This window comes from Atractosteus spatula, chromosome 2 (genome assembly GCF_055471065.1).
Source record: "Atractosteus spatula isolate fAtrSpa1 chromosome 2, fAtrSpa1.hap1, whole genome shotgun sequence".
Taxonomy (NCBI): Eukaryota; Metazoa; Chordata; class Actinopteri; order Semionotiformes; family Lepisosteidae; genus Atractosteus; species Atractosteus spatula.
In genome coordinates, this window is record NC_142707.1 from 20,831,267 (window position 1) to 20,857,131 (window position 25,865).

Genomic DNA, 25,865 nt, shown 5'->3' on the forward strand with positions numbered 1-25,865 from the left:
GCCTCTATAAGCAGAGACAGCTTTTTTAAGTTCCACCCTGCCTGCAATACTTTGATCAAGAGCAGACTGATCCTGTCCAACCTGCCCTTGCTGTCCAGCCAGCTGTCTGAGGCGTTTGATGAACATCTGGAGCTTCTGGGTACTGGGAGCTCTGGAGAACTGTGTGACCTTGTTAGGTAATAGCATTAATATTCTTGTCTTTGAAGCTAATCTGATTCCACAAGATGAATGTTGTGAAGGACAAAAAGCTGACAATGAATTTGAATGAAAATCTAAATTACAGAATAGTTCAAATGTAGGCTTTTTTATTTGTAGTTTGCTTAGTAGTCTTGTTATTTTGACTGGATTACTCTGTTAAAGTGCTTCACACCTCATTATAGTCTTGTTTATCACCACACTGAGTAATGAGTGATCTATTCTGCCTAATCAAATTTCTTGGGATGCACTGACTCACTGTAGCTGTGGGGTGTGTCTTTGACTTAATCAGAATCACCCAGATATACCGAATGGTTGCATATTATGTAATTTTATCATGTCTAGAATTGTGATTTATTCACAAAAGACAATAATACTAAAGAGGGTTTTTTAAAATTCAGTGTCTGCTATTTGAAATTAACAGGTAAACAGTGACTCATCTTGTGGTATAATGAGCTAATTTGCAGAAGGTAGAAAATAAATTGATTGCAAAGGATTGTGACTCATCATTACACAGGACATATAGTTTGAAATTCATTTTAAAAGCACATATTATGTTTTAAAAATAGGACATTATTTTCCTGATTTCCTAAATATCCTGATCGCTTTCTGAATTTAAGAAAAGTACAGCCCATTAAGAGGATGTTAATCTTATAAAGTATATCTTATATTGTAATATAAGATGTGCATTTTATGAATTGCTATCAAAATTATCTTCAAACAAAATTGAGTGTTAAATTAAAATGCAGTTGTATTTGGTTATTTGTGTAGGATGCATTTAAGATTATTTGTGACAGACGACTGTTGTTTCATAGAAGCTTTAAAGAAAGTCTAGGAGGAGGTCATACCTTATTACCAAAACAAGGGCTGTCCTGAGATTGGGCTGTATTGCTAAATATTGACTTCAAAATAAAAAACAACATTTTTCCTTTCTCCACAGGAGTGCTATGTACCCTGCTGTAATGAGCAATCTTCTGGGCACATACAATACTCCTGCAAGCCGTTTGGACTTACAGGAGTTTAAGACCATGTTCCAGACATATGATGAAGGCTTTGAATATGCATCTCAGCTGCCTGGGATTTTCTTCTGGTAAGGATAACCAGGGTGTCTGAAAGTTTTTTTGGTGCATGTGTAATTGAAATTGCTGTTAGTACAAAGCTGGTCACTCTTAGCAGGTAACCACATATCCACTGCCGGTACCCCAAAGGGACTTTATCTCAAGGGTTATGGACAGACCTGGATGGTCGGTGTGACTGCAGCTTTTCGTTTCAGCTCAGCACTTAACACCCCATATAATTATTTTGCCTAGTCTGGCTTTGAATGTTCTGTTTCATTGTGGAATTTTTCCTGTTCTCTGTTTTTTAATGAAAACTCCTAAATATGTTTGCAAGTTACATGCAGATAGGTACAGTATGTGTGATGCTGCTTTTATTCACACTCACATTGTTATAATAAATAGTAGTAATAAGCAACTACTGTTAATAATTCATAATTTTATCTGGAGGCAATCTAACTCCAGCAGTTATATTTGTAGTCCTTTTATTGTAATGGACTCCTTGCTATAAAGTACAAAAGTCATGGATAGGATGAACTGGAGCTCAGAGGCCCAAGACTTTTCATTCTCCAGAATTAAAAAAAAATCCATTAAAAATGTCGACCTTCCTATTTTGTTCTGCAGGAAATGGGCAAAATCAAAACAGTGGCTCCTTTCCCTTCTGGGCAAAATGATTCTTAAGGCAGAATCAAGCATCCCTGCAGAAAAAAGCTCTAAGGTCAGACTTCTCTACTCGAAATACATCAATAGGCTCTAACCTGCATTTTTACCATTTCCTCCTACCCCTTTCCAATATTTCTGTCACTTATAATAATATGAACTAATTAACAATTGCAAATATCACATTACTAATATATTTCAATATTGACACATTATTGTAGCATTTTGCAGTTAATGATAAAAAATGCTGTGCCTTTGTTTAAACTCCCTTTATTAAATTTGTTTTTACACATCAGGCAATGAAACCATGCTATAATTATTATATAATTTCATTATGTCACGCTAATATAGTACACAGTCCAATTTTCTTCAGAAAAAAATGCAGTTTCCTCCTCTGATGTTAGGCTTTCAGTGTAAACTGCATGACTGTATCTGTCAAAAACTGTTGCAACTTTACCCATGATGCCAAATCTGTTCCAGATCTTGTAAAAGATCCCTTTTTCCACATATTTATTATAATTGCTTACATTTAGAATCTTTAAAGGATCCCAAAGTATTTCACCTCTGTAGGATGACATCCACCTTATCCACTTGCCACTATATAACAGTAGTCCTACTTCACAACAGATCAGATTCCGAAGTGAGAAACAATTCCATCAATTGAATTAAAGGGAAAAATTTAGGGAGGCCTGCCTGTGTAGTCCCTAAGTAGCCACAACCCTGCTGTAAACAGCGCTACTCTTGATAACAGTGCCGTGGCATCTTGAAGGACAGCATCCACAACTTTCTTTTAATGTCTCATGCTAAAAAGAAGGGACAGCATCTCCTATAGTGCAATATCCACTGTCACTATACCAGTCCATTGGGTTGACAATTCTGGTGCAAAGACACATTGATTCACCAACTTCATTACAGCAGCAACTTGGTTTTTCTATTAACACCTCTTAGTTTCTCTGTTATACTCCCTTCTCCACAAATGATTCAGATGTCCTTCTTGTCTTAGTCTGGGCATTTTGTCCATGTTATTCATGATATCCATGTTACGCTTATATTCCTTGCAAATAATTCCTATGGCTTTATTTTCTTCTGTGCTAATATTGTGATTTTAGTCACTATTGTGTCCAGAAAAGTGTCCAGAAAAGCGCCAAATGAGTGAAAGGAATTCTTAATTATTATTATTGAAATATTTAGCATTTTTGTTCTGTATTTTTCTCTTCCTTCTTTTAATTGTGCTTTTTAAAAAAAAATGCTATAGTTAACTCAGCTAAGATGACAATGACAGCAAACAGTTTTTGTAAACAGTAAAATCCAACCGGAGTTTAAAGTCTTGTTTTAAAGCAGTGACGGGTTTTAGTTCTTAAATTCATTTATTTTTACAGACGTTGCTGCAACATCTTGTAACCACAATCACTGATAGATATCTCCCAAATTACGGGTTACTCATGCTTTGGGCATCACTAGCTAACGCAATTCCGGTAAGTTCCAGTCAGGTGAACTTTTTTTGGCTGCAGTGTGGCGGAGTGTTTTGTATTACTGCCCTGCAGTGCTGGTTCAATTCCAGACCTGGGTACCAGGTGTGTAGAGTTTGTATGTTCTCCCTGTGTTTGTGTGGTTTATTTGCCCCGTACTCTGTTTTCTACCTACAGTCCAAAGATAAATTGGCTTCCAGGAAAATTGGCCCTGGTGTGAGTGTGTTTATGTCTGTGCGTCCCCTGTGATGTTTCCATCCAGGGTATATTCTGCCTTACACCTGTTGCTTGTCCAGATAAGCTTTGGCTTCATTGCAGCCCTCAATTGAGTTAAGTGGATAGAAAATACATGGATGTATGGACTTATTAAGAAGCATAATCTATAATTATCAAGTGTTGATCAAGTCAGTTTAGCTACAACTTTTGCACTTTGGTGCATTGTCCAGCCATCCTCCTCCTGCTGGTACTCTGGAAGTTGATGGGAAAGCATATGTAACGGTTCTTGGGGTTTCCGCCCTTGCAGTTCCTGCCCTGACAGTTCGTCCCTCACTGCCTGGGCGCGAACCCGGGTCTCCGGCGTCACACAACAGGGAACTTGCCAGCTGAGCTAAAGGAGAACTCCCCCAGCCCGGGCGGCTGAGATCCCTGTTATACGCAGGGGCGTATTCATTACACATACAGTAGGAGACAGACTTTCAATCACATTGGAAAATCACTGTGGCTTGGCAAGCTGAAATATATCTCAGGTGACCCAAACCCATACAACAGCAGTATGTAATGATCATGCTGGAGTGAATGTCATTTCCCGCTCCCATAACACCGTGGCCAGTGGGCAATCTGCCTGTTCCCATAACAACACAGTTGGGCAGAGTGTCAATGCCCCCGGCCCATAATTAAATATAAGGCCTTATATTAAATATAAGGCCGGACCTTATTACTGTGAGGCTATTTTATCCCGCTTTGCCGATATTGCAGTGCTCAGTTTTAGCCTTGGCTCTGTGATCTGGCGATTGTCTCTCCCGTGCTTATGCAGATTTTCCCAGTGCTTTGCATGTCCTCCAGTGCTTAGTAATCCTATCCCGTGGGGCTTGACCCACTGCTATGTTTCCTAACCCTGATTCCTGGATTCTCCTTTGGCTTTGTTTTGTCTCCCGTGTTTGACCCTGACCTCCCTGACTGTGTTTCATCTCTCTAGCGCTTTGACCTCCCGCCTGCTCCACCGTTCTGCCTGAATTCTCCCTCAGAGCTTTTGCCTGTTTTCCACTGCAACTGCGTGACGGCAGCTCTGCGACCTCTGCGGGGAGGCCTGGCTGCGCAGTGGCATTTCTCCGGCTTGCTTCACTGGCTTGCCCTGTTTCAGCTGCCTGCCTGCTTGCCCCTGCAGCCTCGCTGTCTTTCACCACCATCCCTGAGCTCAGCACCATCCTCCTCCTGCGAAAGGATCCTTTCTCCAGTGTGGACCGCCATCCCCTTTAGTTGTGTTAAGTGTTCCATTACACGGTATTGTTTGGCTAGTTTCTCCCCAGTGCTTAACCATTCAGTCAGCCAAAGCCAGAGGCCTGGTTTGAATGAGCCATGTCTGGTTTTTGGGACCGGCCTGCAGTCAGTAGAGAATCCTTATTTGGCCACCGTTGGTCCTCTATGGAAGTGTCTCCCAGCCCTTTTCCTGGAAAACTGTTGTCTGTTGGGTTTTGCTAATTGGGTCAGTGCTAATTCCTGACCTTTACTGATCTGCCTGCTTATTCAGATGTTTGGTTAACTTGTTTCTGCAGTCCTGAGTTAAAAAAGGTCAGCTTCGGACCTGGAGGATACTATTTCCAGCAGCTTCGACACATACTGTAGAACTTCCTTACCTTCAATTACCTCAACTTGCTCACCTTTAATTCTGGCTCAACAGCTCTCTGTAGGTGATCGATTTGTGATTAACTGGCACAGGCAGGGATGTTGCAAGGGCATCATAAACAACGTAAAAAAAATCAAAACTGAAGAGGACTCCATAACAAGCAACACGTTGGAAGCTGTTTAGGAGGAAGAGGTGCCACAGGCTCCTACAGATTTAGAAGTAGAAGAGGTAGAGTAGAGGAAGGGAAGGAAGAGGAAGGTGCCAGAATGTTTCTGATTCCCCTCACTCTGAAATATGGTACCTTCTGTTCTCTTGAAAGAAAGCAGCTACAAAGTAAAGCAAACCCATGGTCTAAATGAAATTGCTTCAGACAACTGGCTTTCCAGTAACTTGTTTACTCAGTTTCGGGAAAAAAAAAAAAGTAACAAGATCAGATATTGCGACAGGGTGGATACCGGTTAGAAATTCCAATTTGGCTTTTAAGAGCCGAAAGCAAATTTTAAAATAGGTCCCAAACATAAAAATGAAATCATTTTGCCTGTGATCAAGAGCTCAGGAAGAGTAAAAACCAGAAAACATAGTGTTACTCCAGGACAAGGGTTGAGAACCACTGCTCCACTGTACCCATGGAAAAGTAATACCAGTGGAGCGGAATTTCAATAATTTGTGTTTTTTTGAATGTACTATGTTGCACCATGAAGAGAAAAAAGGTTTCGATGCCCACTGTCAGGTTAATTTCCTTTTATTATTTCACTTTGATTTGGAAGATACTACAATAGGTCACAAATGTGTTTCCAATATTTTTATGTATTGAGTTATTTGCTGTTGAATTTGAGTACTTAAATAGTTACTATTACAGTCTTTCCCTTTGACAAGTAAAGGGCTATGTTGAAATGTTTCTATTTCTGTCATGTTTTTGTTTGATCTAGATCTCCTTCTGGTCACTTGCCTTTATTCTGTCCAAGCCTTCAGTGTATCAGGCTGTCATGGAAGAGATTGCAGTTGCCTTTAATGGGAAAGGTACAGATTTCCGCTTGTACTGAGTGAAACATGTAACCAAATGATGTATAAACCTCCAGCCGGTTATGGGGTAGGGAGCTGTTATTGTAGTTTGTTTCATCTTCACACTCCCGGTTATTTTGTTGTACAGTATGGCATTTCAATTTTGTTCCAGCAGATGGCACTTGATTCTCACGAAGAATCTTGCCTGTTTGAATTGGAGCTAGTAGGCAGTTGAATGTTTTTGTTATAGGACATTTTTTTTAATCTAAGGGTAATACTTGTTTAAAAATGTTATCAAAACAGAATAGCTTCAGCAGTGTATTTTTGCTGTAGTGTAGTACAGTAAAGCACAATCACAAATAAGAAAAATGATACTCTCATTGGCAGATTAGTAATAAATACAATAATAAATAATCCTTACACCTGTTCAGCGCTTTATGGACACACAGCTTAAAGCGCCTTACAACTAATGGGGACTCCCCTCCAACACCACCAATGTGCAGCATCTACCTGTATAATGTGACGGCAGCCATAGTGCGTCAGTCTGCTCACCATGCATCATCTATCAGTGGGGAGGAGAACAGAGTGATGAAGCCAGTTCAGAGATGGGGATTATTAGAGTCCATGATTGTTAAAAACCAGGAGGAAATTTGGCCAGGACCCAGGGGTTAATACCCTACTCTTTTCTAGAAGAACCCTGGATTTTTTAATGACCATGGAGAGTCGGTTTTATGTCTCATCAGAAGTATGGTGTCTTTTTACAATATAGTGTCCCCGTCACTATACAGGGGCATTAGGACCCACACAGACTGCAGGGTGAGTTTCCCCTACTGGTCCTACTATCACCTCTTTCAGCAGCAACCTTAGTTTTTCCCAGGTCCCCCATCCAGGTACTGACCAGGCTCACACCAACTTAACTTCAGTGGGCTGCCAATTGTGAGCTGCAGGGTGATATGTCCGCTGGCACAAGAAAACACTGCGCCATCATGCTGCCCCCTGAAGCTAATTCCCATCCTAGAAGTCCTTTCTTTAGTCCTCCTGGTCCAACACATTACAATCCTAAATCAAAGTGTTTATTAACAGCTCTCTTAGAAAGTTAAAAAACCCACTAAAAGTCATAATTGATTGTATTTAATAGTACTTTAGTACTGTAAGTAGAAAATGTTGCTAATACATACAGTACATTAACACTTTACCTCTGAGATACTGGTTCCACTTTGGCTGAGGGGAATTCAGCTTTTTAGCTTTTTGCATTGCTTCCTTACCTTTAATCTGATCGACCAATTGTGTGGTTGGGCTTGAAAGAAAAGGTGTCTTCCTTTCTACTAAAATGTGAATAACATTTTGTGTTTAAAAAAAAAACACAAATAACTGTAAATCTCACAAAACCTGACAAAAAGCAACTGCAATTAAGCCTCAGTGAAGTGACAAAAACAACAAAAACTCTGAGAAATGTTATTCTATTACAGACAGAATGAGATTGTGGCAGATTTGTACCAATTCAGGGTCATGGAGGAGCTGGTAGCCTATTCCAACAGGTGCAAGGCAGGACCCTGGACAGGATGTCAGTCCATCACAGGACACACAGACACCAACACTCACACCAGGGGCAGTCTTCACATAAATCAATTAACTTGTGGGAGGAAAACAGAGCACCAAGAGGAAACCCACACAAACTCTACACAGATAATATAGTACCCAGTTCTGGAGTTGAACCCAGGCTTTCAGCACTGTGATACAGCAGTGCACACTATTGAACCACCGTGCCACCTGTCCTGAAAGTTATCAATTTCAGATCAGGTGTTGAACTGTTTTAATGTGATTTTCTTTCACAGACAAAAGGAAGACAACTGTGTCCCAGGAGGAGCTAAAGCAGCTTCCATTCCTGAAGCAGTGTGTTCTGGAAGCAATTCGTCTAAGGGCCCCAGGTGCCATAACCAGAATGGTGGTTCGGCCACTTCAGATTCAAGTACAGTTGCTTTCATATTTTTAAATCACTTACAGTATATCATTTTCTTCCAGCACAAAGAAGCAGGACCTACATTACACGAAATATCTTTTACTATATTGAACACATGCACTAAAGAGAAATACCCAAAGGCTTGCTTATTATTACAACTTACTGTACCCGGTGACAGAGTGCACAATGATACAATTCATACAGTATGTTTTTAGAGAAAAGGTTGAAATGTATGAATTACAGTATTATACCCCTGTCCAGTGTTTAAAGCAAAATGATTCTTTTAGAAGTAATTCTTAGTAAACAGTGTTGGTTTAATAGAATATTTTGAAAACATTTTTAAAAAATAAAAAGCAATGGTTTTTGTTAGAATTCCTTCCTATTTTACTAGCTACTGACCTGTTTACAATTAACTGTTATTCACGAGGAATGACAACGCCCCAAAATCAAAGCATAACGAACTATTGCGGAGTGAATATTTGGCTTAACCCACTTGGCTGAGGGCCGACCTCCTGGCAATAGGATGAGGAGGCCAGGACCCACCCGCAAGGTAACCAAGGGGCAGCTGCAGAGGTGGAGTTGAGGTGGAGGTGGGATGCAAAAGTCGCACGCGAGGGAGAGAGAGATATCGCATTTGGTATTTATAGTGTTCGGTGGAGGAAGGATGAAGGGAGTGATTGCTAATCGCTGACAGCTGGGGATGATTGAGCGTGGTTGTTGTCATCCCTCCCGAACTTTAGTTAAATAAACTCCATTTGCAGGAGGTTTCTGATACAGGTGAGAATGTGAATGTTCTGGAGGTGAGAGCTACGCCCAGAAAATTCTTTGACAACATCTCTGTGAAAAAAGTGGTCCCTGTGCCAGGCTAAGGTACCGTAGAAGAGAATGTCAGAACTGGGTAAACGGAATAAGTTTAAACCTCAGCACCTTTCTCAAGCAATATGTCAGTGTGCAAAGAGATGTGGGGCTCAAAGTAATTTTAAATTTATAGACTCGTGCATCCCCTTTGTGTCTCCATCTATGCAAGGCCTTAGCTGGACTCCAGGTCCACTGGACCGGGCTAGCTGGGCTAGCAGTTCCTTTTCCTAGAAGCAGTCTACCTAGGACTTTTTCCTTCTGTCTTTCCTCTTACAAGACAAAAGTCATTGTTACCACAGGCATATTTCTGTGTCACAGTAAACATATGACCTACCTTGCAAGGAAGAATGTGACTGCATGCCAAGTCCTGTTCTTTACATACTGCACAGAGAGAGTCACCCAGGAGTTGTTGTGTCCACCCTCGCCAAACCTGACCTGACTCGCTGCTGGAAGAAATATCCAGAAGTGGGAACAAGGATAATCCTTATTTCATATCTGGGCACTACTAGAATGTTGCCACTCCAGCCTATACATTTGTCTTTAAAACAAAACTGTGCAACTCACCCCAAACTTGCACATACTGTATCTTTCTTGGAACTTTAGGAGGAAAGTTGTGGAATTCAATAAGAAATTTTTTGGTGGGATAATTCACCTACAGATTCAGATCGAATAATGAGTATAGTACCAATAATAATTCGTAATGGGTAATGAGAATCCGGAGTCAATGACTGCTGCTGTTGTTAGTTGAAACCAGTGTCAATGAAGACTTACTGTACTGTACTTCTCAGTGAATGTTGGGCTTTATACTGGGGTTCCTCTGTCCCGATTCTTGAGATCCCATTGTCTTTGGCGTTGTGTTCCGGGAGAGCACTAAAATACATAAAAGACGTAATTACTTATTATATCCCTTGGGTTGTTTAATAAAAATATAAGTGAATAAGGAAAGTTACAAATGTGAAGAATCCATCATGCTCTTTTGCTTGTTAGTATCTTATTTACTCAAGGATTTTATCTTCAATTTCTTGGATTTTTCTCAGCTTGTTCCAGACTCCCACAACCCCTTGTGTGAAGAAGGGCCTCATGTTTTCCCTCCTAAATGTGCTTTCTCATAATTTCCACTTTTGCCCATGGGTCCTTGTTTCACTTTCATGGGTCCTGATCAAGAAATAATCTACTGACTTTACTTTCTCAATATCTCTGAAGATTGAGTACCTGTCAATTCACATTATTCAGCAATTGGATGTTTTATGGTATTTATATAATTTTATAGGCAACTTATATATACAGTAGCAATATATGTAAAATATGTTTGTTAAAATATATAGGTTCTACAATTCTAATTATCAAGACACAATAAACCAAGGGATGTTGAATGTTTAATATTTCAGTGATGTTTTTTTCTGTTTTCCCTTCCCTTTTTCTAGAGGTGAAAATAGAGCAATTGTGTAAATTACATCTTAAAATTGAATTTTATTCACAGTTCACTCAATTTGTTTGTCTTGTTTTCAGAATTATACCATCCCAGCAGGAGACATGTTAATGCTATCACCATTTTGGGCTCACAGGAATCCCAAGTTCTTTCCTGAACCAGAGGAATACAAGCCTGTAAGTGTGTTTGACTTTAACCTTACCTGCCTATTGGTGCCAATCACTGTTAACACTGGAGGATCCACCACAGATAAAAAGGTGAACAACATGGATCACCTCAGGTCTGTAGCTCCAGCTGAATTAGAAGTAGACAAGGGGCGAGAGACATACTGTACAGTAGCTAGTCAGAGACATTCCTGTCATTAGAAAATCCAGTACTTCCAACTGCATTTTGCTGCCATTCATGTTCAAGTACATTTTAGTGTGAAACACAATCCAGAGGACACAAGTGGAAAATAAAACCATAAACCAGAAGCACTTCTTTAACTAAAGCCCTGTAGTAGTATGGAACATACTGGGTGAGATCCTTTAATTGGATCAATTAGCTACGAATTACCAAACGAGCTAGAAAGTCAAAATGGCCTCCTCTCCTCTCATTTTTTATGTTCTTACGTGTTCCCAAGGATGGAGAAGCTGCTGTCAAAGCTGTTTTAAGCCTGCCTCTCTCATTGGTCAAACCTTCTGCAGGAAGGCTTTTCTTGTCTTCACTGGGGCAGTATTTCAATATATTGAAATATTGCCTTAATTGAATTGAATATTTTGTGTTCTAAAAATTCTTAATACAATAATTCTTATTCTTTCTGTAGTTGAAATGAGGCTTTACTGTAACATGTTAAAGGTTTTTTTGTTTATTTGTCTGATGATATTAGCCTTAATAGTAGCATTTGGGCATATTTCTGATTTAAACTACATTTCAGTTGATTTTTGTTATAATTATTGTCACTAGGCTTTATTACTTTGCTGCTCTTACTGTTCAAAATGATGGTATGATAAACAATGTCTTAAATGAACAGAGAAGTGAAATCATTTTTAAATTAGAAACATAATGGATATGTGAAAGTGATCCAATATCATTTATAAAAGAACACGTAAAGGTTAATTCCACATTAAAAAGGAGAAAAAAAGAAACACAACGGTTCTTCTTTTGTTGAGTTTCTTCTTTCTGTTTTTCAGCGTGGAATTAACCTTAACCTAATCTTGAACCACTTCAATCATTTATAAAGGCTTCTCTGGGTTCCCTAAATAAACTTTCTTACAGTTATGTTGTCATCATAATATACAGTAGATTGACTTGTATATTCTAAAAGTTAGGAAGTACCTAAGTCCTTGTGTATGACGGCACTGACAATTCAGAGAGCATTCCAGATTTTTCCCTTTTCAATAATCATTCCCTGGCCTCTATTTTGCCTCCTATTTTATAATTACTTTAATTAGTTTCATATTGCCAAGATCCCACTTGCCATTTGAAGGCCATAAATAGATTTAGGCTCCCTGACTGTGTTATGATGCAAATTTAATAAAAGTCTCTGCTGTGTGATAGAATAACATGATGCTTACCTTCAGAAATGTTCATTTACAATTTATGTGTGGGGAATTGATAATAGTGCTTTTGAATGTTTGTTTATTACCACAAAAAAGGTCTGTGTGCTTTTCAAATACTTATTTTGTCAGTTTTATTCACTTCTTTTTTTCTGATGAAAATGGGAATTGCTACAGTGTGTTTCTATCATTAGATGCTGTCCAGGTTGTAGCATATTTTAAAGACAAGAGTTCAGCTGCTCATAGCTGCTCAGTAAATGTAAATGGAAGATATTATTGTCAAGTAATAAGCAGATGATATTGGCGATAGAGGCTGTAAGTCTAGAACTATATATACATTTCTCTGTAATTATCTTTATTTGAAATGGAAGTCATTATTTTGAAGAAGTCAGAAAATATGTGTTCTTTCACATGCTTAGTTTCACCTCAGATAGGTTATAAGAAAATGTTTAAATTTTGGTTTTGACAACAGCGTTTAGTATCATACTCTTAGTATCAAACTAATATGGTTGAAGAACCAGCTCAAACCCCCAGTAGCTGCAGCAGTAAAATAACAGTACATTCAACAAAGGTCTGGTTCAAAAGTTCTAACTTTTCTTCCCACAGGAACGGTGGAAGAAGGCCGATTTAGAAAAGAATGTTTTCCTGGAAGGCTTTGTGGCATTTGGAGGAGGCAAATACCAATGCCCAGGAAGGTTAGGGAAATAACCTTTTCTATTTTTCCAGATAACATAAGGCACCCTTTTCTTTTATTATTGTGCATTCATGTACATTAAATTACATTGGAAAGATCTAGTCTTATTAGCTTGATCCAAATAAATGTACACTAATGAACAGGGAATCAGATTTAACAGCCATGAGCCCATACTTCAAACTATTTGTGAAAAACTGTGCAAAGAGCTTTTTAGTATTCTGGTACAAATAGTTTGTAAAGAATTTCCACATTATGTTTAGACAGCGCATTTAAATCAAAAATGTCTACCTTCATTTTTATTGTTATATTCAATGCATCTTCTGAGAATGACCACCTTGTTCTCTACTCTTTCTAGTGTTTCCAGCGTATTTTCTGAGCATGTTTATTCCTCATTGTCATTCAGTGCTCTGCTCACATAATAATTGAATGCTTTTACTTGATTTGATATTCCACCATTAGAGAACTAGCCTTGTAAGTTGATGTGGTGCATTTGGAAAGATGGTGGTCAGGAATTAGCTAGAGAACAAGATGATTCATTTGGCCTCAGACTCTGAATCATGGTGTGGCACCCCAAGGGGCCCCAATTACATTGCTGAATGGGCTTCCTTTTGGAGTTTTATGCACTGAAACATCGGTTTTGGTTCAGCTTCTACTCGGAACTGGCTTGGTGCTTCTTAGCCCGTGTAAATATTTGTGATGTATTAAATCTGCCTTTACAATAGCTATTATGGACCGCGATGGTGTGATTTTGTGAAGCTGTGTCTGTGGCCTGCCAGCTCTTTCTCCTTTATCTCTAGCGACCTTTTTGATAACAACACTGAGTGCTGAGTTGTTGTAGACTAGTTTCCAGGCTTTCTGTGACACGGAACGTTTAGTGCAAGTGCCACAGCGGGAGTGTGAGTGAGGAGTGGAAAAGGAGTATGATTATTAGCTGCCATCACTAAGACTGGGACCTGTCAGCATTATGAGCTGCCACAAGCAACAAGTCCAGCTTTAATTATATCAAAACGTCATTCCAGTTCTCAATCACAAGTTCCAAAGGTGACGCTTTCTTTGAAAGTTGCGGCATAATGGATTCATAACACCTTCATAACCGCTACACATCAAACCAAGTGCTAGAAATGATGCTAAAGCAAATACAGTATCAGGACCTCTTATGCACATATTATGTCATTTGCATATGTCCTTACAAATCATTATGCACGTGATTGTAACATCTTGCGCAGCAGTTATGAGGAGATTTTGAAGCCATTATTTGGCTATGTTTAAATAAAGTGTTACAGTTCCAAACAACTACTTGATAGCTTTCTATTGGGTAGAATCAAAACAGACGAAAAATGGGCTCCAAATTGTGTGATTGAGTTAATTCACAGCATAGCACACCTTACTATCCGAAAAGACACTCCTTCTGAGGTGTGATCTATTGGAGTACACTCACAACCCTTTAAGTTTTGTCCCCTGACTGTTCTGAAAACATTTTATCCATTTTTATTTAGCCTGAGATCCTAGAAATTGAACAAGACATTAAAATATCCTTTCCCTCCTCATTGAAGCAAAGACAAGGTCAGGACTTGTTTCTCTGTGAGGTCAGTACTGACCTCATTGATGTCAATCGCCTGGAGTTACTGGACAGAGTGGCTTTGATTTTCATCAGCAGTACTGTCTCCGTAATTCATACAGGCTTGGCTGAGATAAGCTGCATTTGAAAAGCCTCTATTGTTCCTAATGGGCTCTGAGTCATCCCTTTGCAGTTACTGATGATCATAAACCAAGCTAATTATTAAATGTTTCATATCTCAGGCAGTGTTTAAATAAAAGCGGTGTAATTAGTTACTGAAAGGCCAGTTTTAATAGACTGCAACATTACAGTATAAGATCGATTTAAGTCATCAAAATATTGTGGTGTGCTTACTAATGGAAAACCTTTTCCTAAAAGCCTTGCCATTATATTGGAAACTGATTTTTTTCTTTTAACTCACAAAAAGCTTTTATGTCAAGGGCAATTTCAGTCTTGTCTGTGAGTACAAATCTTTTCCACAGATACTGATCAGCAGTCGCCCAGCAATTCAAAGATAGAGCTTAAAGATGTGAGTTTATTTTTATCTCCTACTAGCGATGACTGGTTTATATTAACGACACACCGAAAGATTTTGTTTTAACTAAGTGATATTCAAAATTGCAACACATGTATAAAACAGTATAATATAGACAGTATATTGTATACAGTAACATCTTGTATGAAACAATTATATATTCAAACCCCAAAAATATCAGGACATAACAACTGTATGGTTTGTGTATGGAATGGTGGACATGTGGCTAAAGGGGGGATTTGAAGGAAGAGGTTGAAGCCATTGCCGATACCTGAAGAGCTGTTTGTGGGATTTAACCAGAACGTGTTAGCCTCATTCTGTCTTTCTCCTTTGATCCCTAAAGTTGTTTCTGACTGCAGTTCACAGCCTAAGTGCTCTGCACCAGTTGCCCTTGAATGTTAACCGAAGGTTCCAAAGGGGCTGTGTTGCTGACATCATCACAGACCCCTGGGATTGCTCAGCCAAGGGCAGCATGACGTTAATAGTCAGAGATCATGACCAGGGGAAAATTCCCAGCAACAGCGCCACAGTCACCGATGATAACTGCAGGCCTGGACAGTGGACCCCTCTCCCTATAAATACCACAGTCTTCTACTCAAATGTTGTTGTGCTCTTTTTAGATGTGTGTGGTCCTTGTGGGAATGTGACATCCCATGCAGTCTGTAGCGCACATATTGAAATGGATAAAGAAATGAGAGCAGAATAGTGAATACATACAGTATAACTGCAATATATTGTTCTTTAGCAGATGGCTATCTCCAGGATGTTTAATACAAAAAAATTAGAAGTCAGCATAATACAGTAAAGGGTGGCTCTGTGGTACACTGGTTAGCAGTGCTGCCTCTTAGCCATGGGGCCCTGAGTTTCAGTTCTGGACCTGGAGTATTATCTGTGTGGAGTTTGCATGTTCTCATCATGTTCATGTGAATTTCCTACAGGTGGTCTGGTTTCTTCCCACAAGCTAAAAACATACCGGTAGGTTAATTGGCTTCTGGAAACTTTGTCCAAGGTTTGAGTGAGTGTGTGTGTGTGTGTTTTAGTGTCTGCCCTGTGAATCTCGCTCAGATTGAAGTCCGCCTATTCCTAATATTCCTATTGCTTGCCAGGATAGGCTCCTGCTCCCCTGTAAACCTGAATTGGAAAAAGCAGTTATAAATGAATGGATTACACAGTAACAATACACGTACATTTATATATCCTTATCAGCAGCCTCAGCCTTTGTACAGTAAGTGCACCACTTTCCTGATTCGTGAGAAAGCTTCCAGCAAAAGTGTTCATTCCTATTGCTTTCTTGCAAGAGGTTATCTTTGTGGTTGTTTTTTTTACGTTTGGGCCTCTTGGGACCTACTCTGGCAATTTGCTTTCCAAAGATGTCTGGTCTTCTCAAAATGTTTCCACCATGCTGCCACTACTCAACAGCATCCAAATCGGAGAAACACCTTTATTTTGAGGTCAGGGACAGATTTATTCACAAAATAATGGCTGGAGAGGAAAATAGAAGCCCTTTGTTGATGCCATTTGTACTGATTAGAATAAAGGAGGCTATATTTATATATTAGTTATACAGGACTTATTGAATGGTAATTAATGGGTGTCTTTGCTTTGATTTGAGACATACAGACTGGGGATTTCAAACTGGGTAGGTATGGGATGAAAAAAAAATATATTCCACAAATGTCCAATGACCAAAATGTCAAAGATGTCATAGAACATACTAGAGGGGTGTGGCACATATAGAAAACAACAACTCTTGAAAACCATGTGATATACAGTAGATATTGGTATCAAAACTGTAAAGATGTTCACAAAGGGGAGAATAATTCTAGGTGTTAATTCCAAGAGTAATGCAGCCTTACTAAGATGTGTTAGAAGTGTGTGGATATGCAAGTGGACTGTGAAAAAATGGTGAAGTGTTTTGGGTAGATAATTCACAAGGTACTTTATATTGTGACTTACCCTTGTGACTAGAGCAACACATTGGGAAGCATAACACTATATTTTTAGAAGCCTTACTACTTCCATTTTAAATGTCAAAACCTTCAGTCACAGCTCAGTGTTGCTTATTTTTTTCTTTGAGTTTCCATGCCTTTTGCTTACAAGGGAAATAGAAATGTTCTTGCTCTTAGATATCAACCCTTTTAAAGGAAATACTAAAGCAAAAAAATATGTGTCCTTTTTTGCACATTAATATCTACAGTATTTTAATCCAACCTCAGAAGCTGATATCACTTTTGCAGGCTTTATACTCTGTTGAAACATTAAAACATTAGCACTTTCCATTTAGGTGCTGTCACTGGAGTAGCACAAAAATATATGCACTAGCATTGTTGCTGTAAGCTCATGTATTTCATTTTATATGCAAGAAGTCACTTTAATTTGATTTGGATTATTTTAGGAGCTTGCCGGTCTGAGTCACTGACACAGTACCACTGGGTGACTCATTGCCACTATTTTCAGTCATCTGCTGTTTCAGCATCTAGCAGCATCGTTTGTGTGTAAGATTGCATCCTTGACAAACCAATTCTAAAATTGTGTATTCATATAAAACGAGCAGCATTCTAACCTTCTCCATTTACTTTGAAAGCCATGGGAGGCTGAGTTTTAGAATTCTTCATGTTATGTCGAGGGATGTGGAAACAAGCACTTGATGACGTTAGTTATTTCCTCAGAATGTTTTTGCTCTTCCAAAATGTGAACATTTTTCATTTGCAGAGGGGCAGCTCAGGTCTTCTCGATCAACATTTATCAGACAACGTCTTTAGCACTGAGATTTCGTGCTCATCCATCATGATGAGTATGTAGCTCTAGTGTGGATTTTCTTACTTATCCAATTCAGTAACTTGACATTTTATTTGTAGCTGTGATTTGACTGCTAGACTTGAACATGTAGTCTTTGGCCCTCATGTCCTTGGCTCAGTGGAAAATTACATTTTTGTTAAAAAAAGCTGCTTCCTTTGGTGATATGATCCACTTAATCACACAGTCCAAAGGTATGAGGTCTGGGTTAACTGGAATCTGTACATTGCCCTCCCATATGTGTGTGTGCCCTGCAAATCAGTGTCATGCCATCCAGGCTGTGCCCAGTGCCTGCCGGATTAGGATTAATCTCACTACAGCTACCTCTAAGGATAAGGGAGTTATTCCCTTTTATCTCAGCAAGTGAAACAAGTGAAACTGTCAGTCTTGGGGCTCAGTCTGCTCAATGCTTTTCATTTTGTCAGCAGACATAATCTATTGCTTAGTGAACTGTCAGCAGACATAATCTATAGAGGTGGTCTCCAGTGTCTGCTTTCATGGTTAACACCTAAAGCATTAATATGATGCCCAGGATTAGCGCATATACAGCTTGTGTGAACTAGATTCAAATTATACTTAGAACCATTGGCACAATGTATTATATTTTACTGATGGGCAATATTAATATATTCCAAGCTGTCTGATAGATTCTAATTAATTATAATCTTCCAAGTTTCTCCTAGATTAAAGTCTGTGGTTACGATCAATGTTTAAGTAATAGCTAGATGCAAGTAGATATTTTTCCCTTTCAACTATTCATATTGCATACAATGTCCAAAATATTTTCATATTGATTTAATCCTTCAATAATATAGCTAATATAGGTTGTTAAGTAAAAATGAGATTATATTAAAATATAATTTATCCCTTATTGAGCTTATTGTAATATCACAATATGTCACATTGTTATATTTGTACATTACAAAATATTATATTGACACATAATGAAAAAGCAACTGCTAACATCAGTACAGTAGCTCAATGAGCTCATACATATTTTATTTCAATTTGAAATAGTAAGTTGATAGTAAGTTGTTGATTGTTATTGTTGTTGTTCATTGGGACTACAGAATACTTAGCTCATGTTATGTGATTTAAACCATCCAATGCTAGATGTTTGGCAATTCAGTTAGCTCTGTTAAAGTTGCTAAGATTTATATAAACAGTCATCCAAAAAGATTTTAAGTATTGCATGAGCTACAAAAGAATTGACCAGGCTCATCATGAGTAATGAAGACCTTCTGCTAGCTATTGGCATGATTGAAGGCGCCTGTCTGTAAAAATTGTTAAAAGTCAGAAGATTAATACAAAGAGTCCAGGAAATTGACTTTGTTAGAAGCAGACCATGTACTGGAAGGCAGAGGGTGGTCACTGCATTGGCCCAAAGCCATCATTGTCATGACCGCCAGCCAGCGGAGACCAACTCTTAAGTGCCAATTAATAACAAGCACCGCCGCACATGTTAACCCACCTGCACACGCTCTACCATGCGGCATGCTGCCCTATTTATACCATCCTAACCCGCTTCCCGCTGCTCGGTATTGAGTCTACTTGTTGAGAGCTCTACCTGGCGTTTTTCCCGTACCTCGTATATTCTGGATTCTGGACTCCCCTTCTGCCTTTTTGACTTTGGACCTCGCCTCTCGTCTCGGATTGTTTGCCTCCCGTGTTCTCCCCGAATTCCGACCTACCTTACTCCTTTTGACCACGACCTTGCCTCTTGCTTTGGATTGTTCGCTTCTATCGTACTTCCTGGATTCTGAAACACCCTTTTCCTTTGGACCATGAACTCGCCTATCGTATTGGATTGTTCGCCTGCCTTGTCAACTACCCACTCCTGCGTCTGCACAGGATCCTCGTATCTCTCCATCAGGGATTCCTAACAATCGTGTTACATCTTATCCATATGCAGAATAGTTTTCAGACTGTAGCAGCTATAGTACATATAATTCCAGGAAGAAGTAACCCACACTAAGGCAAACCGTCTTCATGAAGCTTTTGTCAATGTCTGAGGCCATTCAACTTGATGACAGCAAAACGAAGAAATCGCCATGTTTTGTGATCTATACAGCATCTGAGGGGGCATTCAATACCATTGAATAAAAAAACTCCACATGTAGAGGAGTGGAGTGTTTTATTTGATGATAATGCCATTTTGCACTTAACAGACCTGACAAAACACAGCATGTGGGGATAAATTGTGAGTTCTATGCTGATTGTTGTTACAATGTTACCCTAACTAAGTCCTTGAGTCAATGATGTTTCTGGTCCTGCAAATCAATCCTGAATCAATCCCATTGACCACACACAGTTCAAGGATTACAATGAATGAGAAACAATGTAATGGTTTCCTCATGGCTAGCTTTTTCTCCTGTCTTGAGTCCAGCAGAATGTGGAACCAACTCGCCAGTAGGGACCGAGTCACCTTTGTGATCAACAGGCTGACAAAAGTGGCTGGCTGCAAGTGCATAGGAAGTTCGGAACACATCCCATAGCATCCCATAGAAGCTAATCAGGCCTGCGCATCACCACTGCCAGGATTGTGTTAATGCACATGCAGGTCATTCCCAATACTAACTTTGTGATGTTTCCATTTTAACTATACTATGCTCCTCTGTGTCTTTTGGAAAAGGAAAAAAGTGTTAATACTGATTGGTTTCTCAATGATGCCACTGAAAATCTTCAGGGCAGGTAACTAAGGAGATCCTGCTGTATAACAAAGAGAGAAAAACAGAGCACGTCACCCTCAAGCAAACTTGACAGCACTGGGATAGATGTACAATACCCTTTTGTGAATCTAGGTCATGGTAAAATACAGTAAATGTCATAGCCCTAATATGCTATTAATAATACAGCAATGTTTTTTTCCAAAGGGTTCAACCACTGCTAGCCGAGCTACTCAAGAGTCCCAGGTGTAAATATGATTAGGTGATAACAACATATTTTATATCTGGATATATTATATGTTATTGATTTCATGAAGAAGTGTTTATTGTTATTTGGTGGCAGTCTGACATGCTTATGTTTGATTTGTAGCTCACAGCATGGATACATCCATTTGTTGAGAAATATCATACTGTACATATCCATTATATTTTAGTGAACTTCATTTTTTTTTCTTTCAGGTGGTATGCTTTAATGGAAATCCATATGTTTGTTGCTTTGGCTCTTTATAAATATGAGTTCACTCTTCTGGATCCATTGCCGAAACCAGTGAGTAAAAAGCATTAAATAAAAAAAAATTAAATGAAAAGCAGATTTAGTGGGGGAGTGAAAACTGAATTTAAGGGGGAAATGTAGGTACTGTAGGTATATTTTGTAGGTCTGAGTGGACATACAAGGTAGAACTCTAAATTGATGATCATCAGAAGCTCAGATATTCTTACAAGCAAGAATGTCCTCTTGCTTACTGTAGCTACAGTATGTTATAGAATGAAGATTCTCACTACATTCTTCACTACAGTATCTCCTGATAATTCCTCTTAGAAATATCATCAGAAATTGGAAAACCTGCTTAAAGCTCAAAGCACATAGTCTTCAAACACAACAGATTGTGTAGATGTTCGAGTAATCTTGATATTTGGATAGTATTTGAGTTCGATTTTCTTTTCATATAACCTGCTGCTTGTTTGATTTTCCATTCTCTCCCCAGAGCTCTCTTCACCTAGTGGGGACTCAGCAGCCAGTTGGTTCTTGCAGGGTTCAGTACCAACACAGATAATGTCTCAAAATTTCAAAAGGGATCTGTCTGGTGTTTTACCATCCATCTCATCAAAGGATCCTTTTTCCAAATTCTAAATTCTTTCCAAATAGAAAAAAAATAGTTTTAACTAAATATTTATGGGATGTTATTACCTGACATTTGGGAGGTATAACAATGACAAATTAATCTCACCCAGCTGTTCGTAATCACAATCATTATGGAAATTAGCTATACACAATGTATAACGTACACAAACACCTCCCATTACATTTGTCTCAAGCATCCCTCCCATTTCCACTTTGTAGCTCTTGGTTAACTCCTCTCTGAATGAGGTTTGAGCTTCTAATGGCCAGATGGCAGTTCATTAACCATGGGGTTAAGCCCATCCTACCAAATAATCTAATCACAAAGCATCTAATTCTGGGATATCGTTATCCCTCGTAAAATAAGACCAATATTGTCTTAATGAGAAACAGTTCAACGTATAAGACAGTGGTCAAATAAATCTTTCAGAGTGCCTGAATATGTGTCTTTACAAGCATTTTAAATGGCTCTTTTTTGATCTTGTAATATTAGGACTTTTGTTGTTGTTGAGTTTTACCAAGAGCTAAGCCTTTGAAAGAAACAATAATTTAAGTATGCTCTCTGTACACAAGCAGGACAATACTATGAACTAAGAAAAATGTAACAGGAAACCATGATCTTATCTATGACCACAAAACTGATCTGCCATCAACTGACATGAACAGATTTGTTGAGATTGTTTTTATTTGTTTAGATGGTGACACACAATTCCTTAATAAAAAACTGAATGCCAAAACCTTGTCATGCTTTTCTTTGAGAATGTTGAATATTATGATTTCCTTTGATACACACCATATGGTAGACTACTAAAAATGTATTGAATTAACATCTGTCAGTCAGGTTTAGAACAAACACAGGAACATTGGAAACAAGTTACTGAATTTAAAAGTTAAAGTACAGTACTACCAATTACTATTTCATAATGGTTACAGAAGCATGGTTTACAGACTTTTAATATTAGTGGGTATAGAATGCTTAAGACTGAAAAGGTGCTGTGAGATCAATTTATTTCCAAGATAGCAGTAGACACATACAAATATTTCTGTTGTTGTATGGATCAAACACAAGAACAAAACTTTATCGCTCCAAGAAATAACATAGTATACAGATACAGTTTTCCATTTTCCTCACACAGACTGGTAACAGACGATTAAGAACATACAGTGTATGTACAGTAGCTTGAAATGGTAGAAATACTGAATGACTGCATTCTTTCCCAGCTTTACCTAACACTTACAGTACTTGAACGGTCAGTGTGTGCAGTAATAATGGGTCTCATAATTTCAGAATATAAAACTCTTTGAGGTAGTGAATTTCAAACAAAGACTCAACCGAGCAGACTGAAGGGGCTTTCAAAGAAAGGGATAATGTCATTGAAAAGTGCAGATCAAAAGAAGGGTACAAAATTATTGAAGTCTCTGGATATCCCTGTGAGCACACACTTATCAAACATCAAAAAATAGAAAGTGTATCACACTATCCTGACAATGCGTAGATCAGCCCATCCCTAAAAACTGAACAGCTGGACAGGGAGGAAACTGGTGTGAGATGCCACTGTGAAGCAAGGACAAATTTGAAAGAGCTACAGAGTTCAATGACTGAGATGGGAGAAAATGTGCATCAGTCAACAGGATTCTAGTCATTCCACAAACCTGGTCTGCACGAACAAGTGGAAATCCTGTCTCATATTCTGTGAGGACTTTGCAATTGACCACCCGAGTGATCCTGCAAAAAATTCTCCAAAGGCGTTACGATCACATACTGTAAAATCAACCTGGAACTTTTTTGGTCTAAATGTAGTTACATTTGGTGTGGACCCAACAATAATACATCTCTCAGTCATGCTTTCCCTGCAGTCCTACAGGGAAAAGAGCCTGAAAAGCTTGTTTTGAGTGAAGGAAAAATGGTCAGAGCAAAATACAGGCCAATACTGTTTTGGTCTGTTAAAAAAATCACCTTTCAGCAGGACACAAGGCCAAAGCTACACTGGAGTGGCTTAAGAATAATAAAGTTAATGTCCTTGAGTGGCCCAGTCAAAGTCCTGACTTGATTCCTATAGGGAATCTATGAAAAGACTTGAAACTGTCCACAAATGATCCCCAAACCATGAGAGAGCTTGAGCAAATCTGCCAAGACAAATGGGCAGACAGTAAGTACTGAAAATACTTTTGCTTTATTTATTAAAGGATGACACGAGGCCATTGTAGCAAGGTTATTTAAACAATTAATCCAGCACATTAATGACTGATCAGGGACTTACAGTCTTTCACATTTTGCAGGACGTGTTTGTACAAAGCAGATTTACAGTACATAATACACATGGTCTGCAGTACTTTTTAAGATTCAAACATTTCACTTTAATGTTGTTTTTCTATTACTGCTCAGTTTATCTTACTTTAAACTGCAAAAGAATGAAATTGCAGTATGATAATACCTACTGTGTATCTCTTCTTATCTAATAGCCAGGTTTTGCATAATGTACTTAAGGGCATTAAAGTTGGTTTAAATACTAATCTCTCGCCTTTTTAAAGCCTCTCAGGGTATGTTATTTATTTCATAAATATTTATATATAAATTATATGAACTTTCATCTGATGTAAAAGTAATTTTAAAAAATGCATCTTTTCAATATGTGTAGGCAGAAGTGATAAGAAGACACCCCATGTATTGTTTTGATGTAAATGTAGGTTTCTAAAATCTTCAACAGTTAGGAAACAGTTTGCTTGTAGTGCATACTGTAGTTATACTGAATTACCTCTTTCCTTATCATCATAGTAGGAACATAAGAAAGGATAGAAAAAGAAAAGGCCATTTAACCCAACTAGTAGTAGCTAGTAGTAGTTAATAGATCTAAGGATCTCATCCAACTGTTAAGTGAAATAAGTGAGGGTATCAGCTTCCTTTAAGTTGTTATTGTAGAGCATTACCTTAAGAACTGGAGAGTATCTGGTTGCCCTCCTGGACCAATCCAAGAGCAGCAATATCCTTTATGTAACAGGTAACCAAAATGGCACACAACATTTTAAATGAGGTCTTACTAGTACATTGAAGAATCTTAATATGACACCCATTGTTTACATTTCTGCCATTTTAATTGTATAACCTGAAGTGTTGTTTGCCTACCCCACATTATCTTGTCTGACAGATACAAACGATCTGTTAACATAAACATCTAAGTCTTAGGTATCTTGTTAGAAAGGTTTTACACTATTGCCTTAGTGGTAGTCAGTAGTTGGTAGTCAACTCCTTGTCACAGACAGAGTTTTATTTCACTGGGGATTGCCACTGTGAAGAGCATACAGTATATACAATAAGTGCAGTGTGCTAACAAATAAAACTTTCAGATTATTTACCACAATAGTGAGCTTTTGTTCCCGTTTTGGAATGTCATCCAAGAAAGAGCTGCGCAAATGGAATGTGTTCATAAGAAACTTTAAAAGACCTTTAACAGATAAATACTGTATATGATGTCACAATGCACTGCATAAAGATTGAACACCACTGGAATCCACTCTTAGAACAATTTTTAAACTACTGACATTATAATGTTAAAACGACATTACTATATTGCTACAAGACATGTCTGTCAGCATACAGTATGTGGTATTTTCTTTGAAATTCAGCCAAAGAAATTACTGTCTGCAAATCTTTCACTTGTACAATGTTCCAGGACCTAGAACAAAAATTATCTTTTTCTTTTTTGCGAGCCTTAATCTGAAAATGTGGTATTTTTGGACTTAAAAGTGAGTAAAACATATACGGACTTACATAACAAGACTTACTAGTGTAATGAACACTTATACTGTATATACGTACATATATACTTATAGTACAATATACACCCTTTATTGCCAGTTTGCACTTTTGTAGACACTCCATTTTGGTATATTTTGTAAAAAGGACACCCTTTTAAATCATTGTTACAAATTCTCATCATTTTTAAAAGTAATACAAGTGCAGTAATGCAAAGTCTGCTTTGCACTTTAATCACACAGTACACTATTTGTGTGTAAAGTACAGCAGCTGAAAGGCACCTGCATTGTGCAGCATGAGGAAGACTGGTGTGCTGCTGTGCTGTTGATAGCCACGAGAAGAACAGAGAAAATGTTAACCCTTAGCCATCCTGGAATTAGTATTTCTGCTGACAAAATATAGATACGTACGTAAATGTTTTTACACGTTGAGTAAGTCATATACAGTATAAGTTGTGACCTTTGCCTGAGTAAGTCATGCATGTACTGTATGTAAGTCATATATCTTTCATCTATGACCTGTTTAACACTGTTAGAATGGCTAAGAAAAGCAAAGAAAGAAAGAAAATGTCTGCCTTTTAACCTAATGCTACTTGCATTCCAACTATAGTGACCCTGATAAGTAATACAGTTTTTTTATTGATGAGATCTGATGGAACATGCTCTTGGATTTTCCACCGCTGCTGATGTCCATGTTAGGTTGTAGGGCAGTAAAGCATGACAAAGATTAACAA

General features: G+C 38.3%; 1 protein-coding gene across 1 annotated transcript in view; it reads left to right on the plus strand.

Moving 5' to 3' along the window:
* Positions 1-22,116, plus strand: part of cyp39a1 (cytochrome P450 family 39 subfamily A member 1) — a 29,696-nt gene extending 7,580 nt beyond the window's left edge. The window contains exons 3-12 of the mRNA XM_088906299.1: positions 2-176; positions 1,136-1,285; positions 1,875-1,968; positions 3,290-3,385; positions 6,152-6,242; positions 8,060-8,193; positions 10,552-10,647; positions 12,616-12,704; positions 20,718-20,805; positions 21,245-22,116. Of these exons, the coding sequence (XP_088762425.1) occupies positions 2-176; positions 1,136-1,285; positions 1,875-1,968; positions 3,290-3,385; positions 6,152-6,242; positions 8,060-8,193; positions 10,552-10,647; positions 12,616-12,704; positions 20,718-20,805; positions 21,245-21,313 (1,082 nt within the window). The 3' untranslated portion in view covers positions 21,314-22,116. The remainder of the gene's footprint in view (position 1; positions 177-1,135; positions 1,286-1,874; positions 1,969-3,289; positions 3,386-6,151; positions 6,243-8,059; positions 8,194-10,551; positions 10,648-12,615; positions 12,705-20,717; positions 20,806-21,244) is intronic.
* Positions 22,117-25,865: the final 3,749 nt, after the last annotated feature.